This window comes from Muntiacus reevesi, chromosome 9 (genome assembly GCF_963930625.1).
Source record: "Muntiacus reevesi chromosome 9, mMunRee1.1, whole genome shotgun sequence".
NCBI classification, from domain to species: domain Eukaryota; kingdom Metazoa; phylum Chordata; class Mammalia; order Artiodactyla; family Cervidae; genus Muntiacus; species Muntiacus reevesi.
In genome coordinates this window covers 28,042,054-28,063,347 of record NC_089257.1, presented here as the reverse complement: position 1 = coordinate 28,063,347, position 21,294 = coordinate 28,042,054, and the positions used below count along the sequence as shown (strand labels likewise).

General features: G+C 37.4%; 1 protein-coding gene across 4 annotated transcripts in view; it reads left to right on the top strand.

The window, feature by feature from the left end:
- The window catches only part of QSER1 (glutamine and serine rich 1), a 78,267-nt gene that overhangs the window by 36,128 nt on the left and 20,845 nt on the right, over positions 1-21,294 (top strand). For 3 of the 4 annotated variants that reach the window (XM_065943906.1, XM_065943907.1, XM_065943909.1), the window contains 2 exons: positions 1,831-5,523; positions 20,261-20,589. In XM_065943906.1, coding sequence (XP_065799978.1) covers positions 1,831-5,523; positions 20,261-20,589 — 4,022 coding nt within the window. The remainder of the gene's footprint in view (positions 1-1,830; positions 5,524-20,260; positions 20,590-21,294) is intronic. The other variant, XM_065943908.1, reaches the window with a different exon arrangement.

Here is a 21,294-nt window from a genome sequence, read left to right as displayed (position 1 = left end):
AGCTCCTCGACCAGTTAAACCTGGGCCCCAGCAATGAAAGATTGAGTCCTAACTGTTGGACCAGCAGGGAATTCCCACTTTTTTGACAATTTAATGGAAAGAAGTAAAAGAAGAATATTTTTGAAAAGGGCCAGAGAACCTTTTCCCCTCTATTTTTTCAAAGTGGAAAAAAAAATTTTTTTAATGGAAGCTCACTAAAAAATATGTAAATAGGCTTAGAGATTGAACTTATGGTTACCAGGGGAAAAGCATGGGAGGGGGAGGGATAAATTGGGAATTTGGGATTGACATGTACACACTGCTATATTTACAATAGATAACCAGGAGGGACCTACTGTATAGTGCAGGGAATGCTGCTCAATATCCTGAAATAACCTAAATGGGAAAAGAATTTGAAAAAGAATAGATATATGTGTAACTGAATCACTTTGCTATACTCCTGAAACTTAACAGTGTTAATCAGTTTTGCTCCAACATAAAAATTTAAGAAATGGAAACAATTAGGGCTTCCCTGGTGGCTTGGTGGTAAAGAACATGCCTGCCAGTGCAGGAGACGTGGGTTTAATCCCTGATCTGGGAAGACCCCACATGCCGCAGAGCAAATAAGCCTGAGAGCCACGACTGTTGAGCCTGCGCTTTAGAGCCTGGGAAGCACGGCCACTGAAGCCCATGTGCCCTAGAGCCTCTGCTCCGCAACAAGAGAAGCCACCGCAATGAGAAGCCCACGCGTGGCAACTCGAGAGTAGCCCTTGCTCCCCGCAACTAGAGAAAAGCCCACACAGCAGCGAAGACCCAGCACAGTCAAAAGTTAATTAATTAGGAAAAAAAAAGAAATGAAACAATTAAAAGGTATATAAAATGAAAAGTGATAGTTCCTAACTACAGTCCTGCTTTTTAGAGAAGGGTTAATAGTGTTTACTCTTTATTGATATCTTTGTGCATCAAAACTTTTTTTGTATTTTCACCTAAGCAGTGTTACAGCAGCAGTATTATTAGGCTATGCCATAATTGTTTTACCAGTCTCCTGTTGACAGACATTTAGGTTGTTTCTACCTGTTATTCACAATAACTGTACTGAGTATGTTGTTTGAATCTTTGTGTCCACTTATTTCCATAGGGTAAATTTCCATAGATCTAAATTTCTGTAGGAACTTTTGGATCATAAGGGTATACATGGTTTTACTTTTGCTGTAAGTGGCTAGACTGCTATCCTGAAATGTTAACAATCTCTTCTTGACAGTACTTCATTAATTTCTGATCAGCTTTTTGTGATAAGCATGCATCTATTGTTATTGGAAGCTGTTCATAAGAAATCAAAACTTGAAATGCAAGGATTTTAAAAAAATACATGTATTTTGATAAAAGAAACTTTGCGGTGTTAGTTAACCTCACTATTATTTTTAGATTTATTTATTATGTTAAGTGTAGGGAATTTGGTTTCAGCTTTAATGTTAATGAACATTTTAGTTTGTTCATTGGTATTTTGCATGGGAATTTCAGGGTTAAGTAATCACTAGTGATGATATATATTTTTACTATTTTCATAAGTTTCAAATGACTTACCTGACTATATGTATAATCTCATGTTTATGTAATAATAATAGAAATGAATTGCTGATACCTTTGTAGTTTTGTTTTTGCCTTATAAAAACTAGCTATTTTGAAATGTATTTTTTAGAATTTCTATGCAGAACTAATTTGTTAGACTTTTTAGTTTTAAAGAGATTTTGATGGATTAAAGGTTATGTAAGTTTTATAAGTCTGTATTATGAGAACAGATAGAAGTATTTGTGCTATAACTGCATAAGTGTATTTGTTTTCTTTTCACAGGTATGCATTCCTCAGCACCAACTGAGCTGTTTGTTACTGGACCTTTGCCAACCACTGGAACACTTCCATCCCCTGCCCTCCCTGCTTATCAGCATCCTGCCACCTTCAGCAATAGAAACTTTGCTACCACCTCACCTTTGGTGCTTCAGGATTCAACCTTTAACACTACATCAAATGGAATTTTAAGTCCTCATGATCCTTTGCTTCAAATCAAGACTTCCCAGGGAACTGTTCCAACTGCTTTGACATTTGAGCGCCTGGGCAGTTCTGCGATAAGTAACAGCATACCACCTCAGTCTTCAACGTACCGCTCAGCTCAAGAGTCTGCACCCCATCTTTTACAACCTCAGTTTAGTTTGTTGCCTTCAGCACTTGGAGGAGCCCAGCAAACTCCTCAAGCCTACGGTTCAACTCTCTTTACTAGTTCTACTGCTTCCATTGAAAGAGCTCTTCTCCGAGAATGTAGTGTTATTAAACACCATCAGCGGCCTTCAGGTACCCAGTCTATTCAGGCACAACTGACTGGTTCACAGCATTCCTTACACAGCTATCTATCAAATGCAAGTGGGGTTAATTTTCAGGAAACAAGCAGGCAGTCATCTTTATCCTGTAGCCCGATTGGAGAGTCTACTCAGGTGAGCAGTGGAGGATTGCAACAGAAGCCCTCCCAGGTCTCAGCGGAACTTGCTCAGTCCTATTCATCTGCAATCCCATCGTCAGGGTATCCTCCTCCTGCAAAAGTAAAAAGCTGTTCTACAAAACAACCACTAGCATCCGCCAAGTCCCCCAAACCTCCAAGTATAATTCCTCCTGTGCAAACACTAAGCTATTCCAAACCTTTACATAACCAGAGTTCTGTAATATCAGGCCAAGCACAGATTTATTCTACAGCGCAGCTACCAAGCCTTTTATCAGTTAGTCAGTCTCAAAATTATGGTGTAGTACAGCCACATAATGTGCCGTCTATTGTTCATTCACAGGTTTATAGGTCCAGCAAAGTTGAGAAGTTGCCATCCTTGTATAAAACATTGACTTTTTCTGGCTCGTCTCAGACTATAACTTCTGAAAATTCAACACTTAATTATTCTTCTAATCAGCAAGAAGTGTTATCTTCAGTTACAAATGAGAATTACCCTGCTCAAGCAAGAGATCCCTCTTCAGATAGCCAGTCTCAGAGTTACTCATCTGGTCACTCTCAGGGTTTATCACCAGTTAGCCAGACACAGGTTAGTTTTTCATCTCAGTCACAAGTTTTGTCAGTTGTTAGTCCTTCAGAAAGCTATGCTTCAGGTCAGTCCCTAACATTAACAGCCCCTTCTCTTTCTTATTCTTCTGCTTCTCGGGCTCAGAATATGCCAGATGCTAGTCCAACTCAGAATTTTATTTCTATGCATTCTTCCCAAAATGCTCAGACCCAAGGGTCATCATCTCCCCAGTCCCAAAAGTTTTTGCCTGCTGTCCAGTCATCATCTTTTGCAACCTCTACTCATTGTCAAACCTTACAGAATAACCTACCTTCCCCTGATCCAAAGTCTTATGCTGAAAGAAAACTTGACTCAAATGTTTATACATCTTCAAAACAAGAGGATGATTTTCCAATACAAGAGTTACAGGTATTACAGCCACAAGTATCTCTTGAGTCATCAACCCAAAGGCTGTCTGATGGGGAAATGAACGTTCCAGAATCAGCTTATAAGGTGTCAAAGGCAGATGACAGATATTCTCAGAGCATAATCAGAAGTAATTCCTGTCTTGAAGATCAGGTGGTTGGTATTGCTCTACAAGGGTCTAAAAAAGAAGAAAACATTGTTGGGTCAATGACACAACTTAACCAACAAATTGGCCAAGTCAATAATTCTGCAACCCTTGATATTAAGAAGACAACTAATTTAATGCAAACTCCGCAAATACGGTTGAATACTAAAGACCTAAACCAGCAGCATTCTCTTATACAGAAGGTACATGAAGCCAAGGTCCAGGAGCAGCATGATCAAATAATTAATGCCTCATCTCAGATTCAGATTCCGAACAATGCTTTAGGGCATGGCCATCAGGTATCTCTTCCTACTACACAGGTCCTTTTAGATTCTGCCTGTGATCTACAAATTCTTCAGCAGTCAATATTGCAGGCAAGTTTAGGACAAGTAAAGACATCTTTACAAGTACAGCGTGTTCAAAGTCCTCAACAAATAGTACATCCTTTCCTTCAAATGGATGGTCATATTATTCGGAGCAATGGCGAACATTCTCAGCAGCAACTCCATCCTCAAAATTCTGAAATTATGAAAATGGACCTTTCTGACTCTTCAAAACCATTACAGCAACATCTGACAGCAAAGGGCCATTTTAGTGAAACAACTCAACATGATTCAAAGAATCATTTTGTTTCTCTTGGATCAATATGTTTCCCAGAGGCAATGCTCCTCAGTGATGAGAGAAATATTTTATCAAATGTAGATGATATCTTAGCAGCTACAGCAGCAGCTTGTGGGGTCACACCTTCTGATTTCTCCAAGTCAACTTCAAATGAAACCATTCCTGCTGTTGAAGATGGTGATTCTAAATCTCATTTTCAGCAGTCATTAGATGTTGGGCATGTGACATCAGATTTTAACTCCATAGCAGCTACAGTAGGAAAGCCACCAAATATAAATGATATTTCCTTAAATGGAAATCAAGTTACTGTAAACCTTTCACCAGTACCTACTCTTCAGTCAAAGATGACTCTTGATCAACAGCATGTTGAAGTACCTGGTCAAAATAAAGCTTCTAAAGTAACTTCATCAGTGGTCGGACCAGGTCATGAGGTCCAGGAGCAAAGTTCTGGTCCATTCAAGAAGAAGTCTGCAACCAGTCATGAACCTGAAGAAGACAGCGAAGTTGCTGTTGATAGTACATTAAATAATAACAGAAATCAAGAATTCGTCTCTAGTAGTAGAAGCATAAGTGGAGAGAGTGCTACATCGGAGAGCGAATTCGCTTTAGGCGGTGATGACAGTGGTGTATCGATGAACTCTAGGAGTACACTTGCAGTGTTGGCCATGGCCCAGCCTGGGGAGCCAATCAGTGTCAAGATGGAAGAGGAAAACCAAGATTTAATGCATTTTAACCTCCAGAAGAAGAAAACTAAAGGAAAAGGGCACACAAAAGAGGAAGACAGCAGTCATCAGAAACAGCTGAAAAGACCTGCCCAAGGCAAACGCCAGAATCCAAGGGGAACAGATATATATTTGCCGTATACTCCCCCTTCCTCGGAAAGCTGCCATGATGGTTATCAGCATCAAGAAAAAATGAGACAGAAGATCAAAGAAGTAGAGGAAAAACAGCCAGAAGTCAAAACTGGATTTATTGCCTCTTTCTTAGATTTTCTGAAATCTGGGCCCAAACAGCAGTTTTCCACTCTTGCTGTGAGAATGCCTAACAGGACCAGGCGACCAGGAACACAGACCGTGCGTACATTTTGTCCACCACCACTTCCAAAGGCTGCAGCTGCAACACCCACACCTTTAGTGTCTGAGGTTGGGGCTAACAGTCCATCAGAAAAACTTGATAACGAACTTAAAAACTTGGAACATTTATCTTCACTTTCTTCTGATGAAGATGATCCTGGAGTATGCAGTCATGATATTTACAAAAGCAGCTCTACTACCTTGAATACTTTAGAAGCTACTTCTGATAAAAAGAAGAAAACAGGTAAAGTTTTAAATTTGAAGTTCGTAATTATGGCTTTCTATTTTTTTTTTTTTTTCTGGCTCTGGAACAAGTTTTATGCTTTCTTAGCTTGAAGCAAGCCTACAATTTCTCAAGACAGAATGCTTAGGCAGATATCTTAGACTTATTTTTTCTAATGTTCCTTGCCTCTAGGAAAGTTCTGAGTTTTAGACTGGGTAGTTCTGGGTTTTATTCAGCTTTTTATCACATGCAACATAGTTTACATAGTGCACTATCCAGATTTTTCTAATCTGAGACATCTTGAAGTGACTCATGGATATGGGACATCATATTGAGGGCCATGTTGTTATGTATAAACTGGCATATTTTCTTTGTATGCTAATTTTATCTAAAAAATTAACATTTTGGGTTATTTTGTGTGCAGCATGCAGATAAATATAATTAATTCAAAACTTTAAAAATTTTGCACTGGTTTCATACTGTATGCCCAAATCCTTAGGTGTATGTTTCACTTTTCTCTGTAGTTAAGGGAACATTTTAAGGAACTGTTTTGAGAAGCATTGTCTTATGTAAACAATTGTCAAGCAGTATAAAAGTTACTGTTTTAAAGAACATGCTAAGGAAAAAATAACAGTCAAATAGCTACCACCTCTGTGCCAGGAACTGTTAGCAATATTGTGAGATGCACTTTGTTATCTCCAATATACAGATGATATAACAGACTAAATGAATTGTCCAGACCCATACAATTAGTAAATGACAAGAGTTGGAATCCATATTCAGGTTTAAATCATACTCAGGTTTATCTGGTTCTAACACCTGTATTCCTGCCTACCGCTTTTGTATGAATAGAGTGGTACTTATGGGTTAAACTTTGTTTTGTGGTGTACTTTTCAGCTTCTCTCCAGATTTGACTACCTTTTTAACTAATAAAGTGATGTGAAACAGCCGGTATCCCAAATAATCTATTAGCGTAAATGTCTGCTAATACATTTGTCATCAAAAGTTTTAAGTCTGCTAAAACATTTCTGAAGAATTCTCATTTTGTTATACAGGGAAATTAGCAACTGGAAAATTATTGCTAGAGTCAGAACATAACAGATGTAGCTAATCACAGTAAGGCTTTACATTCTTCTCCCTCAATTTAGAATACTTTGCAATTACTGTTATATTCCCTCTTATATTCTTAGGGCAAATCTTTTATAATCTCTTATAAAACATGAATCTAGAACTAGTTTTTTCTAGATGACTCTTATTATCTCATTTTTAGTTAAAACCACCACCATCAACCTGATCCTTATTAATAGATCTTTGAAGTTCTCCCTTTGTGCGTTGCCTCCTCTTCTGTGAGGACTCATCATCTCTTGCTTGGGACTATTACAACAGATTTCTTATTAGAATCCTTCCCACCAGTCTCTGCACCAGTCTGTCTTCCACATTGTGATCACATTTATCTTTATAAAAAAGAAGAGTAGTGTAGTGTGTCAGTTGCTTAGTTCAGTTCAGTTCAGTTCAGCCGCTCAGTCGTGTCCAACTCTTTGCGACCCCATGAATCGCAGCACGCCAGGCATCCCTGTCCATCACCAACTCCCGGAATTTACTCAAATTCATGTCCATCGAGTCGGTGATGCCATCCAGCCATCTCATCCTCTGTTGTCCCCTTCTCCTCCTGCCCCCAATCCCTCCCAGCATCAGGGTCTTTTCCAATGAATCAACTCTTCGCATTAGTCGACCAAAGTAGTGGAGTTTCAGCTTCAGCATCAGTCCTTCTAATGAACACCCAGGACTGATCTCCTTCAGGATGGACTGGTTGGATCTCCTAAGAGTCTTCTCCAACACCAGTTTAAAAGCATCAATTCTTCGGCACTCAGCTTTCTTCACAGTCCAGCTCTCACATCCATACATGACCACTGGAAAAACCATAGCCTTGACTAGATGGACCTTTGTTGGCAAAGTAATGTCTCTGCTTTTTAATATGCTATCTAGGTTGGTCATAACTTTTCTTCCAAGGAGTAAGCTCAGTCATGTCCAATTCTTTGCAACCCTGTGGACTGTAGCCTGCCAGGCTCCTCTGCCCATGGAATTCTTAAATCAATTATTAATTCTCTGCTTTTGAAATACTTCTTGGTGCTCCATGGAAAAAAATTAAGATAATGTGTAAAAATTCTCCCTTTCCACGTTTCACTCTTTGCTCACTCTTGCCACTTCCCCTCTTCTGTGACAGCTGTTTGTCGTCGTTCCTTGGACCTGTGAGCGCCTTTCATAATCATGCTGCTTTTGAACAGGTTTTTCTCTCCCTGGGTCCTCCTCAGTTTTTTAGTCCAGTATATATTTTTAGTTCTCCTTGAAGACCCTCTTCAAAATCACTTTGTGAAAGTTAACTCCTGGCAGAATTAGTGCTCATATCCTCTAAATTCTTACAGGTCTTAAATCTTTCAAAAGGGCAAAAGTTTTAAATTTCTATAAGATCTGACTTATCCATTTTTCCTTTTATGATTTGTGCTTTTTGTATCTTAAGAAATCTTTGCCTAACCCATAGTCACAGAAATTTTCTCTTGTTTTCTTCTAGAGATTTTAAAGTTTTGCATTTTGCACTTAAGTCTAGGATCCCTTTTAATTTGGGGGGTGGTGGAATAAGATGTGAGGTATGGGTTGAAGTTTTGCACATGGACGTCCAGCTTTTCCAACACATTTGTTGAAAAGACAATCCTTTCTCCATTGATTGCTTTTCACGTCTTTGTCAAAAATCAGCTGACCATATTTGTCTTGTTTTTTTAATTATGTAGGTTTTGGGTCACTCAGTCATGTCCCAGCTCTTTGTGACCCCATGGACTATATGGTCCATGGAATTCTCCAGGTCAGAATATCTGAGTGGGCAGCCTTTCCCTTCTCCAGGGGATCTTCCCAATCCAGGGATTAAACCCAGGTCCCCTGCATTGCATGCGGATTCTTTCCCAGCTGGGCCACGAGGGAAGCCCAGCTGACCATATTTGTATGCCTCTACGTCTGGACTCTGAGTTCTGTCACACTGATCTGCATGTTCACAGTTTGACCACGTGACACTGTCTTAATTGCCTTACCACTGTGCGCTTAATCTCTCAGTCGTGTCCGACTCTTTGCGATCCCATGAGCTGTAGCCTGCCAGGCTCCTCTGTCCATGGGGATCCTCCAGGCGAGAATACTGGAGTGGGTTGCCGTTTCCTTCTACAGAGGATCGTCCCAATGCAGGGACTGAACCCGCATTGCAGGTGGATTCTTTACCATCTGAGTTACCGGGAAACCCTTAATCAATTGCCTCATAATTAATTAGTTTTATAATTAATTGATTACTGCCTTAATTAATACACTAAATCTTCAAATAAGGCACTGTGAGTCTTCCAAATTTGTTCTTTTCAAAATGGTTTTGCCTATTCTAGTTCCTTTCTTTTTCTGTACCAAAAAACCACCCAAAACCCTACTGGGATTTTGATTACCTTGAATCTAGTTGCAGTTTGAAGAAACTAAACTGTTAACAACATGCTGAGCCTTAATTCATGAACACATTTGATTTCTCTTACCAGTCTTGCATAGTTTGGGGCATACAGATCCTGCACATGCTTTGTTAGCTTTATTCCCAAGTTTTTGGGGGTGCTGTTTATTGTAAATAATACTTTCTAAAATTTTCAAATTCCAATTATTCCTTAGTAGATTAAAAAAATACAGTTAAACTTTATATGTTGGTCTTAAATTTGCAAAACTGATTTAAAAAATTTTTTTAAATGGGAATTCCCTGGCAGTCCAGATGGTTGGATGGCATCACCAACTCACTGGGTTTGGGTGGACCCCAAGAGTTGGTGATGGACGGGGAGGCCTGGCGTGCTACAGTTCATGGGGTCGCAAAGAGTCAGACACGGCTGAGCGACTGAACTGAACTGAACCAGTAGTTAGGACTCCGCCTTCCCCTGCAGGGAGGCAGGGAGCACAGGTTCACCCTCTGGTCAAGCAGCCAAGATCCTGCAGTTCAGCCAAAAAAACAAACAATAGATTCTTAAAAAATTAGATTCCATAGGATTGTCTATGTAGAAAATGATGGCAAAAAAGCATTTAGTTTCATTGATTTTTCTCCTTTGTTGACAGTTTTATTGATTTCTGCTATTTTCATTAATTCCCTTTTCAGTTTGATTTTGGTTTACTATGCTCTATTTTTGTCTATTTTCGTATGGTGGAAGCCTAAATTGTTGGTTTGAGACTTCTTTTCTTTTTAAAAAAAGATTTTTTTGATGAGGATCATTTTTAAAGTCTTTAGAATTTGTTACAATATTGCTTCTGTTTTATGTTTTGGGTTTTTGGCCCTGAGGCATGTGGGATCTCAGCTCCCCAGCTAGGGATCAAACCCACACCCACTGTCTATTCTTTTCTGCTCTAAGCACTTAATGTTACGAACTTCTCTCTAAGCCCTGCTTAGCTATATCCAACAAATTTTACTTTTTGTTTTTTTTTTCTTTGATTTCAAAAGTTTTTCAAATTTCTTTTGGTGCTTTCATTTTGGTCCATGAGTTATTTAGAATCATATTTCAAATTTTTCAGATATATGGGGATTTTCCGGACATCTGTCCTTCATTGATTTCTGCTTTGTATAATTTTAAATCTATTAAGGTTAGCTTTATTGCCCAAAATTTGGCTGATCTTGATTAATGTCCCAGTGTACTTTAAAAGAAAGTTGGATTTTGCTGTTTTGTGGATTGTTGTATAAATTTCAGTTAAAGCAAGTTGGTTGTTAGTGTTGTTCAGATTTTCTGTCTCATTACTGATTGTCTGTTTACTTGTTCTGTCAATTACTGAGAGAGGATTTCCTGTGTTTCCAAATATATTTGTGGATTTGTCTGTTTTGTTTTTCATTTCTGTCAGTTACTGCTTTGCGTATTTTGAGCTCTGTTTTTAGATGTGTACACATTTAGGACTGTTAAGCCTTAGTGAATTGACCCTTTTATTAGTATATAATATCCTTCTTTATCATTGGTGAAAGTGAAAGTGAAGTTGCTCAGTCATGTCTGACTCTTTGCGACCCCATGGACTGTAGCCTACCAGGCTCCATGGGATTCTCCAGGCAAGAATACTGGAGTGGGTTGCCATTTCCTTCTCCAGGGGATCTTCCCGACCCAGGGATCGAACCCAGATCTCCCGCATTGCAGGTAGACGCTTTAATCTCTGAGCTACCAGGGAAGCCCCATTATCCTTGGTAGTAATCCTTATTCTGAAGTCTGCTTTGTTATTATAGCCACTCTAGGTTTCTTTTGATGGGCTGCATATATATCTTTTTCCATCCTTTGACCTATCTGTGGCATTATGTTTAATGTATTTTGTAGGCAGTACATAGTTCAATTTTGTCATTTTTTAAAACTCTAATCTCATAATCTCTGCCTTTCAATTAGTTTGTTTAGACCATTTACGTTTAATATAATTATTGATATAGTTCAATCTTTCATTCTTTGTTTCCTATTTTCCCTCTTTGTTATTGTTCCTGTCTCTTTCCTATCTTTAAAAAAATTGATTGAACTTTTTACTATTTTATTTTAAAATTTATCTCTGGTTTTTTTTTGGCTGTATCTTTTCATATTATGTTTTTAGTGGCTGACTTAGTGATTACAATCCATTTAGTTAATATTTTTACTACATAAAATAAAATGCCCAAACCTAAAAACCGTAGAGATCTCTTTACCCTTGCTCTTAGGTTATATATATTTGTCCTGTTGAAAGCCCTGATAGAGAAATAATTTTTGCTTACAACCATCATACATATTCTAAGTAATTTAATAGGAGCAAAATAGTCTGTTATATTTACCCCGATATTTATAATTGCTCTTGTACTTCCTTTATTCCTTATATTCCATGTTTCCCTCTGGTATCATTTCCTTTCACCCCAAAGAAGTATTCATTTTTAAAACTTTTTCTTTGGCTTTCAGTCATGTAATTATTTCTCTGGATAAGGTTCATCCTGTTTGGAGTTTACTGAGCTTTTTGAATCTGTAAAATGTGTATCTTCCCAAATTTGAGAAGTTTGCAGGCATTCTTTTTTGTGCACCAAACTCTTTCTTTGCTGATTGGACTCCAGTGAAATGAAAGTAAAATATTTTTATATTATTCGTCAGGTTCCTGAGTTTCTGTTTATTTTTTTCAATCTTCTCTTCCTCTCTGTTCTTCAGATTGTGTCATTTCTGTTGGTCTGTCTTCAAGTTCTTTGACTTTTTCACCTTCTCAATTCACTACTGAGTCTATCTATCCAGGGAGTATTTTTTATTTCAGATATTTTCAAATATTCTTCAACTCTAAAATTTGCATTTGGTTTTTTTTTCTAGTTCCAGTTTCTCTGCCTAGAACTTACATGTTTCATTTCCAAAGTATGTTTATCTTACCTCAGGGAGCATGGTTATGATAGCTGTCTTCCAGTCTTTGATATTTCAACATCTGAGTCACCTTAGAGTGGCATCTGCTCATTATCTTTTCCCTTTGATAATTGGTCACATTTTTCTAGTTCTTTATATATTGAGCAATCTTGAATTGTATCCTGCACATTTTGAGTACAATACCTAAGACCCTGGGTTTCATTAAAATCCTCTGGAGAATATTGGTTTGCTTTGCGTCAGCAAGCAGTCAGACCTTGAGTTCTAGCTCACCTTTGAGTGGTGGTCTGATGTTAGTTCAGTTTTCAAAGCCTTTGCTCTGCTTCTTTGGATCTGACTCCGCAGTTAGTCTGAAACTTGGATGCACCGTAGACTTTGTTATAGTGTAGGTCTCAAAGACTTTGCTGTACTAGTTTGGGTCTCTTCTGCATATGTGCAGTTTAAGCATGAAACTAGGATTTGTGTGGGTTTATGCACAGAATTAGAGGATACCACTCTTCAATTCTGTCTTCTCTGGGAATTTCCCTACATGCCCAACTCCCAGGGTTACCTTTCCTGGTCATTTGGACTAGAAAGCTGGAATTTTCCTTGGACTTTTAAAAAACTGCCCATGCTTTGATATGATTCTGTGTAACTGGGACTGCCCCTGGGGCAGTGCAATGAGAGAGGAGGGAAAAAAAAGAACAGGTAATTTTCCTACACATTGTCCCTCAGCTTTATTGAGATATAATTGACATACAACATTTTCTGCTCTTCATGCCATAGGAGCTCATGGCCCACCCAGGTTCCTCTGGTTCTCCAAAAAGACAGGCGTTTGTCCAGGTTTACGATGCTGGGTTTACTGCTTCTGTGTTGCAGCTCTGTGACTTCGGTTGCCTTTGTGGCAGGGCTGGGAAAGAGAAAGAGAAGACAAAAAAAATGGCATAGCCAAAAAAAAAACCCAAGAGATGGCATAGCCTCCGCGTACTCTGACGTTGCATGGGTCTCCTTTCCCCACTCCTCTATCCAAAAAGACAGATTTTCTTGGGGGTTTTGTTATCTGTGTCCTATGCAGTTCTGCATCAGGGCCACCCTCTAGACCTGCCAGGTGATGAGAGGAAAGAAAATAAGGAAACATCTTTCTCTATATAAAGATTGTTATTTCAGTTTGGCGTTCCCTTCCCAATCTGCCTGTAGTTAGCTAACTTTTCATAGTTTTCCGGTAGTTCCATTTTATGTTTTGTCCAGCGGTTTTAGTTGTAATAAGTAGGTCTAATGAACTTATTTGATCTAAGTTGGCACCAGAAGCCTTTCATGAATTTTTTTTTTTTTTGCCTTTCATGAATTTAAAAAAATGTATTGTCTTACAAATCACAGTCGTCATTTCTGATCCTCAAACTATTCTATAATGGGCTAATAGAAGCCCCTTCAGTGTTTTGGTTTTGATTGTGATTGCATTGAATTCATAATTAATTTTAAGGGAGAATTGTTATCTTTACTATAGTGTCTTCTCACCCACTTATGGAATGTAATATTGTTCTACTTATTCAGATCTTATGTCTTTTAATATCTTACTATTTTTCCACATAGATAATCTTTATTATAGTCTTAATAGTATTTTTTTAGTATTTTAAATACAATTTTCATGATACTGTTCTCTCATTAGTTACATGTATGGCATTGGTTGGTTTTCATGTCTTCAGTGCGTTTGGTATTTTTGTTTAAATTTACTTGATTTATTTATTTTATTTGTGGTTTCACTGCATCTTTGTTGCTGCGCGTGGCTTTCTCTAGTTGGAGCGAGCTGGGGCTGCTCTTAGGTGCGGTACGTGGTCTTAGCGTGGTGGCTTCTCTCACTGCAAAGCGTGGGCTCTAGGCACATGGGCTTCAGTAGTTGTGGCTCGCGGGCTCTAGAGCAAGGGCTCAGTCATTGTGGCTCAGGTGCTTAATTGCCCCATGGCATGTGGATCTTCCTGGACCAGGGATTCTTATCCTGGGAAGCCTTGGCATTTTTGTTGAATTTTTATTTTAACGGTTTTTCTACCTGATTCTCTTGCATTTTAAAATAGATAATTGTATCTTCTAAAAATAACGGTAGTGTATCTTTCTCTTTCTGTGGGGGTAATTTATCTTATTGGCTCAGGCCTCTGTTGTTTAATGATGCAAGCATCCCAGCCTTCTTCTTGATATTTAGTAAATTACATAGTGTTGGAAATATATTTGTCAGTTTCTAATATACTGTACTCTTTAAGAAAATGTCCTTCTCTTTTAAAGTCCTTAAAGTTTTTTTTTTTCCACTAACAATAAGCATTAAATTTTGTCAGATGCTTTTTTGAGTTGCTTCTGAAAAATCTGCTTTCTTTATTCCCACATTAATCTGTTACCTGATTTCCTAATGCTGAACCTCCTTTTAAAAATTTCTACCATTAACTCTGCTTGGTCATGATCTTTTTAAAGAACCAGTGTACTTTTTGTTTTTTTGCTCCTATTACTTTTTGCTCACTTTTTCTTAATTTCTGCTTTTATCAGTTCTTTTCCCTCGTATTCCCTGGGTTGAATAATGTTTCACTGGCCAGTTGATTTTTTTGTTGCTTTCTAATGAATGGGATTAAAGTTTTTTAAGTTTCCCCCCACCCCCACACTGCGGCTTTATTCCTCTGGCTTCAATTTATGTTTCTCGCTCTCCTTTCTAAATGGTTTGTCGTTTTAGTTTTGATTTCCTTTTTAACCCAATAATTATTAAGAATAGTGGATTTTGCCTGTTTTCTAGTAGGTTTTTGGAGTTTTTTTTGTTTTTATTCCTTTATTACTATTAATAATTTATAGCCCTGCTGGTAGTCCTTTATTATTAATTAATGGCCCTGTTGTATTGTGGTCAAAGGAATATGGCTTAGGTAATGCCTACATTTTGAAATTTATGGAAATTTTGTTAGTAGCTTGGTAACTGTCAATTTTTATAAATGTCCCATGAATATCAAGTGCTAATAGATTTTATTGGTAATATTGTTCCAACCCTTTATATCTTTATTTTTTGTTTAATATAATAAATGACATTAGGTTATTTAAGAAAAATGTATATATATGTTGCAGGTATAATAAATGATAGGTCTGGAATTTGCCTTAAACTATCCCAGCAAATATAAAAGGGGTGACAGAAAAATAAAAGAAGTATATCAAAATGTTTATGATTGTTACAGTTGGGTTATGGTATATGAGGGTTTGTATTCTCTAATTTTATGTATGTTTGAAATTTTTAATAAAATTTTTTAAAAATCCTCCCTATACTTATTTGTTTTTAGATTGCTTGATCTGTTGATTCCTGAAAAAGGTGTGTTAAAATATCCAACTATGTTTTATTGCTTTTCTAATTCTGTTCCCTTGATGCTTTAAACCCATGTAATTGGGTACATAAAATTTTACTACAGTTATATTTCCTTTTATCATAATAAAATCTTTTTCACATTTTACATTTCTGTTTTTAATATTGCTATAATAATCTTATTGTTAGAATTTTTAGTATATTTTCTATATCTCTGTTCTTTCAGAACATTTTTTCTTGTGAGATATAACTTACGTGTGTGTGAATGTGCATGCTTAGTCACTCAGTCATGTCCGATTCTGCAACCCCATGGACTACAGTCCTCCAGGTTCCTCTGTCCGTGGGATTTTCCAAGTAAGAATACTGGAGTGGGTTTCCATTTCCTTCTACATTTCCTTCTTCCTTCTGGACCCAGGGACTGAACTCAGGTCTCCTGCATTGCAGGCAGATTCTTTACCACCTGAGCTGCCAGGGAAGCCCCTCATAACTTCTGTATGAAAATATAATACACATAAGGAAAACACACATGAAGTTTTCATACATATGAAAATGTGGATATTAATTAAGACATATTCCCTGACCACAATGCAGTAATTTCGTAAAAGAAAAGCAGAAAGAAAAAAAGGACAAAAAGATAAAAAAGTAAGTTTTTCTTTCTAAAAGTTCTAAATAACTTTTGATAACTTCTCAATAGCTCATGGCTTTAAAAGGAAATTAAAACTGAAATGACAAACCACTTAGAACAGTGGAGCATTATATTTTGAAACCAATGGAATGTGCCAAAAGTGAGTGGGGCAAAGAAGAAATATTACTGTGTTAAATGCTACTCATTGGAAAGCAAGAAAGTTCAAAAATAGAGTATTAAAGTAGATCATAATCTATAGAACTAAACACTGTCTGACTTGAATGGTAATCACATCCATGCTTTTCTTTTATAATTTTACCACCTGTGTATGTATTTTCTTTGGCTCATTTTAAAACTTCTCATAAAGGACATTATACAGTATTGATAAGTTTTTCCTTTCACTAATTTGGAAGCTATTCTTTTTATAAAATATTTTCCTAACTTTTTTATTACAGAAATTTCAAGCATAAAGTTATAAAGCTTGATATAATTAAACCAGTTCATGCATCATTCAGTTTCAGTAGTCATCAACACCGGGTCAGTCTTCATTCTTACCCCTCACCCCCTGATGACTGTGATGAAATATTTCTGTTCTTTTTCTGATTATAATAGGGATTACACTATGCATCTTCACCTCTTCGAAATCTGTTAGTATCTTATTTTTCTCCTGAACAACATAAAGACTCTGAGCATTCAAACTCCATTTTATGCTCTCCTAACTTTATTGGTAGATACCATGTATTTTAATATTTTTTTTTTCCATTTTGGCCATGCCACACAGCTTGTAAGATCTCGTTTCCTTGACTAGGTATTGAATTCAAGCCCCTAGCAGTAGAAGAGAGAAGTCCTAACTACTGGGACTGTCAGGGAATTCCCCTGTGTATTTTAATTCTATCCTGTTTCCTAGTTAATACTCAATAAGAAATAGTTTTTTTTAAATAGTCAATGAATATTTAGGTTTATTTATACATTTACCTTGGTAGCTCAGCTGGTAAAGAATTTGCCTGCAATGCAGGAGACCCCAGTTTGATTCCTGGGTCAGGAAGATCCCCTGGAGAAGGAATGGGTTACTCACTCCACTATTCTTAAACTTCCTTCGTGGCTCAGACAGTAAGGAATCTGCCTGCAATGCAGGAGACCTGGGTTCAGTCCCTGGGTTGGGAAGATCTCCTGGAGGAGAGTTATTCTTGCCTGGAGAGTCCCCATGGACAGAGGAGTCTGGCGGGCTACAGTCCATGGGGTCACACAGAGTGGGACGTGACTGAGTGCACACACATTTACCATGTTGCCCTCCGTTCTTTCCTGCACCTCATGTCTTCTCCTTGGGACGACTGTGCTTATGACTAAAGCATGTCCATTACAGTTTCCTTTTCTGAGTCTGCTGGTGGCAGTATCTCTGTTTTTGTTTCTAGATAGCTATGTGATTTGTTTTGCCATGTAACTTAGAAACTGTATTTTTAAAATTCTGTGACACTGGTGTAGTGAAATCCCCTTTATTCCTTCATTTATCCATTATTTATAAGAACAGTGTTTCTCAGTTTTTATATCAATTAAAATGAAGGATAAAAATAAAATTGATTATAAAACCCATGTCAATATGTAATATTCACTCATAAATTCATAAATGAATAATTCTTAAATGCCACATCCACTCAAAAGATGCATTCTTTTTACATTTACATTTGTTTTATATTACACTGGAAAAACATTACTTTGGATCTACTGTACAAGTATTATAATGTTAGAAGTGTTTAATATAGAGAACCTTCTGGTCACAAGACATAAAAAGTTATTTTTTCCATTTATGGACATTTTTGATGGGCTTCCCACAGTGTGACTGTGTTGAAATAATACTTTGGATATATTGTATTACATTTTTGAGGAAGAAAGTGTGATACATAGTTATAGTAACATAAAAATATATTAGAACAGGGGACTTCCCCGGTGGTCCAGTGGTGAAGAAGCCACCATGCAACGCAGGGGACAGGGGTTCGATCCCTGGTTGGGGAACCAAGATCCTATGTGCCTTGGGCAACCTAAGTCTGCTTGCCACAATCGTAGAGTCCTGTGTGCCAGGCTTAACATTTTGAGAAGTGGCCAAACTGTTTTCTGAGATGGCTGTATCATTTTACATTCTCTCCATCAAGGGACAAGGATTCTAGTTTCTCTTCATGTCTGCTAGTATGTTTTTTTTTCTGTATTTTTAGACCCATCCTAGTAGGTTAGACTGCAATTATCTACTGAAGTTGCGTTGACCTAATGCAACTGGCTTATAGTGTTGGGTGGCCTTACATGTGCTTACTGACAATTTTTATATCTTTTGGACAAACAGGTCTCACTCACCTTTTAAATTGGGTTATTTGTCTTCCTTTTTGAGATTTACGAGTTCTTTGTTCTGGATACAAATATCTGGCAGATGTATAATTTGTAAACAGTGTTTCCCATTCTGTAGGTTATCTGTCCAGTTTTGTGATGGCATCAGCTGTAGTACAAGTTTTCAATTTTGGTCGAGTCCAGCTTACTCTTTTGTTACTTGTAAGGTCATGATGCTAAGAGTTTTATAATTTTAGCTTTCACATTTATGACTATAATCTGCTTCCAGTGAATTTTTACATATGGTATGAGGTAGACATCCAGCTTTATTCTTTATTATCTAGTTGTCCCAGTACCATTTGTCAAAAAGCCTTTTCTTGCTTCCCCCATGGAATGGTTTTGGCACCCTTGTTCACAATCATTTTACTATTAATATAGAGTTTACTTTTGGACTTTAGTCTTTTGGTCTGCATATCTATCCTTTGCTACTATCACACTGCCTTAATTACTAAAGGAGTAATTAAGTTTTGAAATTCAATTACTGTGGTATGATTTGGAATTTCTGAAATGTGAGTCCTCCAAATTTATTCTTCGTTTGCAGGATTATTTTGACTGTTCTGACTCTTGCTTTTCCATATGAATTTTAGGAGTAGTTTGTTAGTTTCTGCAAAAAAAAAAAAAATCAGCCAGGATTTTTATAGGGATTCTTGTGCTGATTTCTTTTTTTTAAATTTTGCTCATGCTGCACAGTATGGGGGATCTTAGTTCCTGACCAGGGATCAAACCTGCATCCCTTGCAGTAGAAGCCTGTTATCTTAACACTGGGCCACCAGGGAAGTCTCTGATTAGCTGTTAAACCAAGCGAGCATTCCTATGATAAAACTCACTTGGCCATGATGTATACTGTAGTGGGTTACCATTTCCTTCTCCAGGGATCTTGCTGACGCAGGGATTGAACCCGTGTCTCCTACATTTTCTGCTTGGCAGGGGGATTCTTTACCATTGATCACCTGGGAAGCCCATATACTTCTTTTGTATGTTGAAATATTTGTTCATATTTAGCCAGAGATTTTTGTGTTTGTATTCATAAGGGATAGTGGTCTGTAGTGTTTTCATGATGTTTTTGTCTAGTCTAAGTATTGGAATAATACTGTCCTTGAATGAGTTGGGAAGTATTTCCTCTTATCTCTTTGAGTTTATGATGGATTGGTATTAATTCTTAACTGTTGATAGAACCCAGCTTATTTTGACCTGTGCTTAGCTTTGTGGGATGTTTTTAATCTCTTTTATTGTTTTGTTGTTGGTCTGTTCAGATGTTCTCTTTCTTCTTGAGTTCTTTTGGTAGTTTGTGTCTTTCTAGGAATTTGTCCCATTCACCTAAGTTATTTGTTGGTATACAGTTTTTCATATTACTTTATGATCCTTCTTATTTAACTTCCAGTGCTGTTTCAAAGTATTTGAGGGGTGTTGTTTTGTTTCCCACATTCAATTGACTTCTCTTCTTCTAGGCCTTCACAGCTTTGGTTGGCTGACCCTTGTCTTAGATCGCTTTTTTGTTTCTGTTCTTTTAAAAATATTTTTGTGCTACTTAAGTGGAACTAGGGGTAAGTTTAGGTTGATGGAGGTTCTCTTTCTAATTGTCATCCAGGTGTTAAGAAGTTACTAAATGCCCTTTTTTTCCATTTCGATTTTTTTAATTGGTGGATAATTGCTTTACAGTGTTGTATTGGTTTCTGCATACAGCATGTTGAATCAGTCACATATATGTGTGTGTGTGTGTGTGTGTATTCATATATCCTCTTCCTCTTGAGCCTTCCTCCCACCCTCCCACATCCTGCCTCTAGGTTGTGACCCGGCGCCAGGTTGGGCTCCCTGTGTTAGATGGCGGCTTCCCACTACTTACCCGTTTCACACGTGGTGGTGTATATATGTCAGCGCTGCTTTCTCAATTCATCCCACCCTCTCCTTCCCCCGCTGTGTCCACAAGTCCATTCTCTGCGTCTAACAAGCATTCTTTGATTTCATTGTTTGAAGCAATTGATGGCAAAAATAATCAAGTCTCCTTGCAAACTGTGCAGATTTTACTCAAAGCAAGCAAGTGTTTAATGGTATGTGTTACTGATTTGCATTTGCTTGATCTAGTTTCAGAAGCCACACAGGTGGCAACTACTGGCACCACGGCAGGTACTGCTGGTCCTGCTGCTGCTCCCTCCACCACCGTGGGTGCGGTTAAGCAAGAAACTCTCTACTCCACTTCATCTGCAGTAAACGCCCCAGAAAATACAAACTCTTCAGAACCCCCGAAGTCCATCGAACTTGACGGCCTTCCTTCAGACCAGTTTGCAAAAGGACAGGACGCTGTTGCCATAGAAGGTTTTACAGATGAGGAGGACGCAGAAAGCGGAGGAGAAGGCCAGTACAGAGAGCGTGATGAATTTGTGGTAAAGATAGAAGACATAGAGACTTTTAAGGTAATGTGAATGTGCCCAGGTATAAAGGTCATAGATTAGGGGGTGTGTCTTCATGATGACTTAATACCTTGCTCTAGTTTAAGTTGTGAAGAATTATGAAGTTTGGAGAAAATGGTTATTTATGTAATTTAAACATTTAAAGAAAATAATAGGAATATAATGTAAAAGTAACATTAGACTTTTTTTGTAATTTCAAATTGTAGAATATTACAATTTCATGTAAGAAATTTTAGCAGTATTAAGAACACTTATTTTGGGGGTTTTGTTTGCTTGCCTTTTTTTTTTTTAATTTATTATTTTAATTGAAGAATAATTGCTTTACAGAATAGTCTTGGTTTCTGCCAAACATCAACATGAATAAGCCATGTTTGCTTGCTTTGATTTCATTTTTTAATTGCAGTGAAGAGAAATGACATTAAAAAATACAATGAAGAACATAACATTTAAATTATCCATATTCCTTCCATTCACAATTATCTGTTGTTAGTATTTTAGCATATTTGTTTCTGGTGGTTTTGAATATGTATGTACTATATGTAATAAAATTGCAGAAACAGTGTATCATTTTGGAAAACTTTCAAATAGCTATACAAAAGGGTAGTGGGCTACTTTGCATATTTGTACTCCCTTTTTCTGGAAGAATTTAAGCAGAGACTGAATATCTGACTTATAAGAATTACCGCGGCAGTTCAGCTAGGTAAAAGA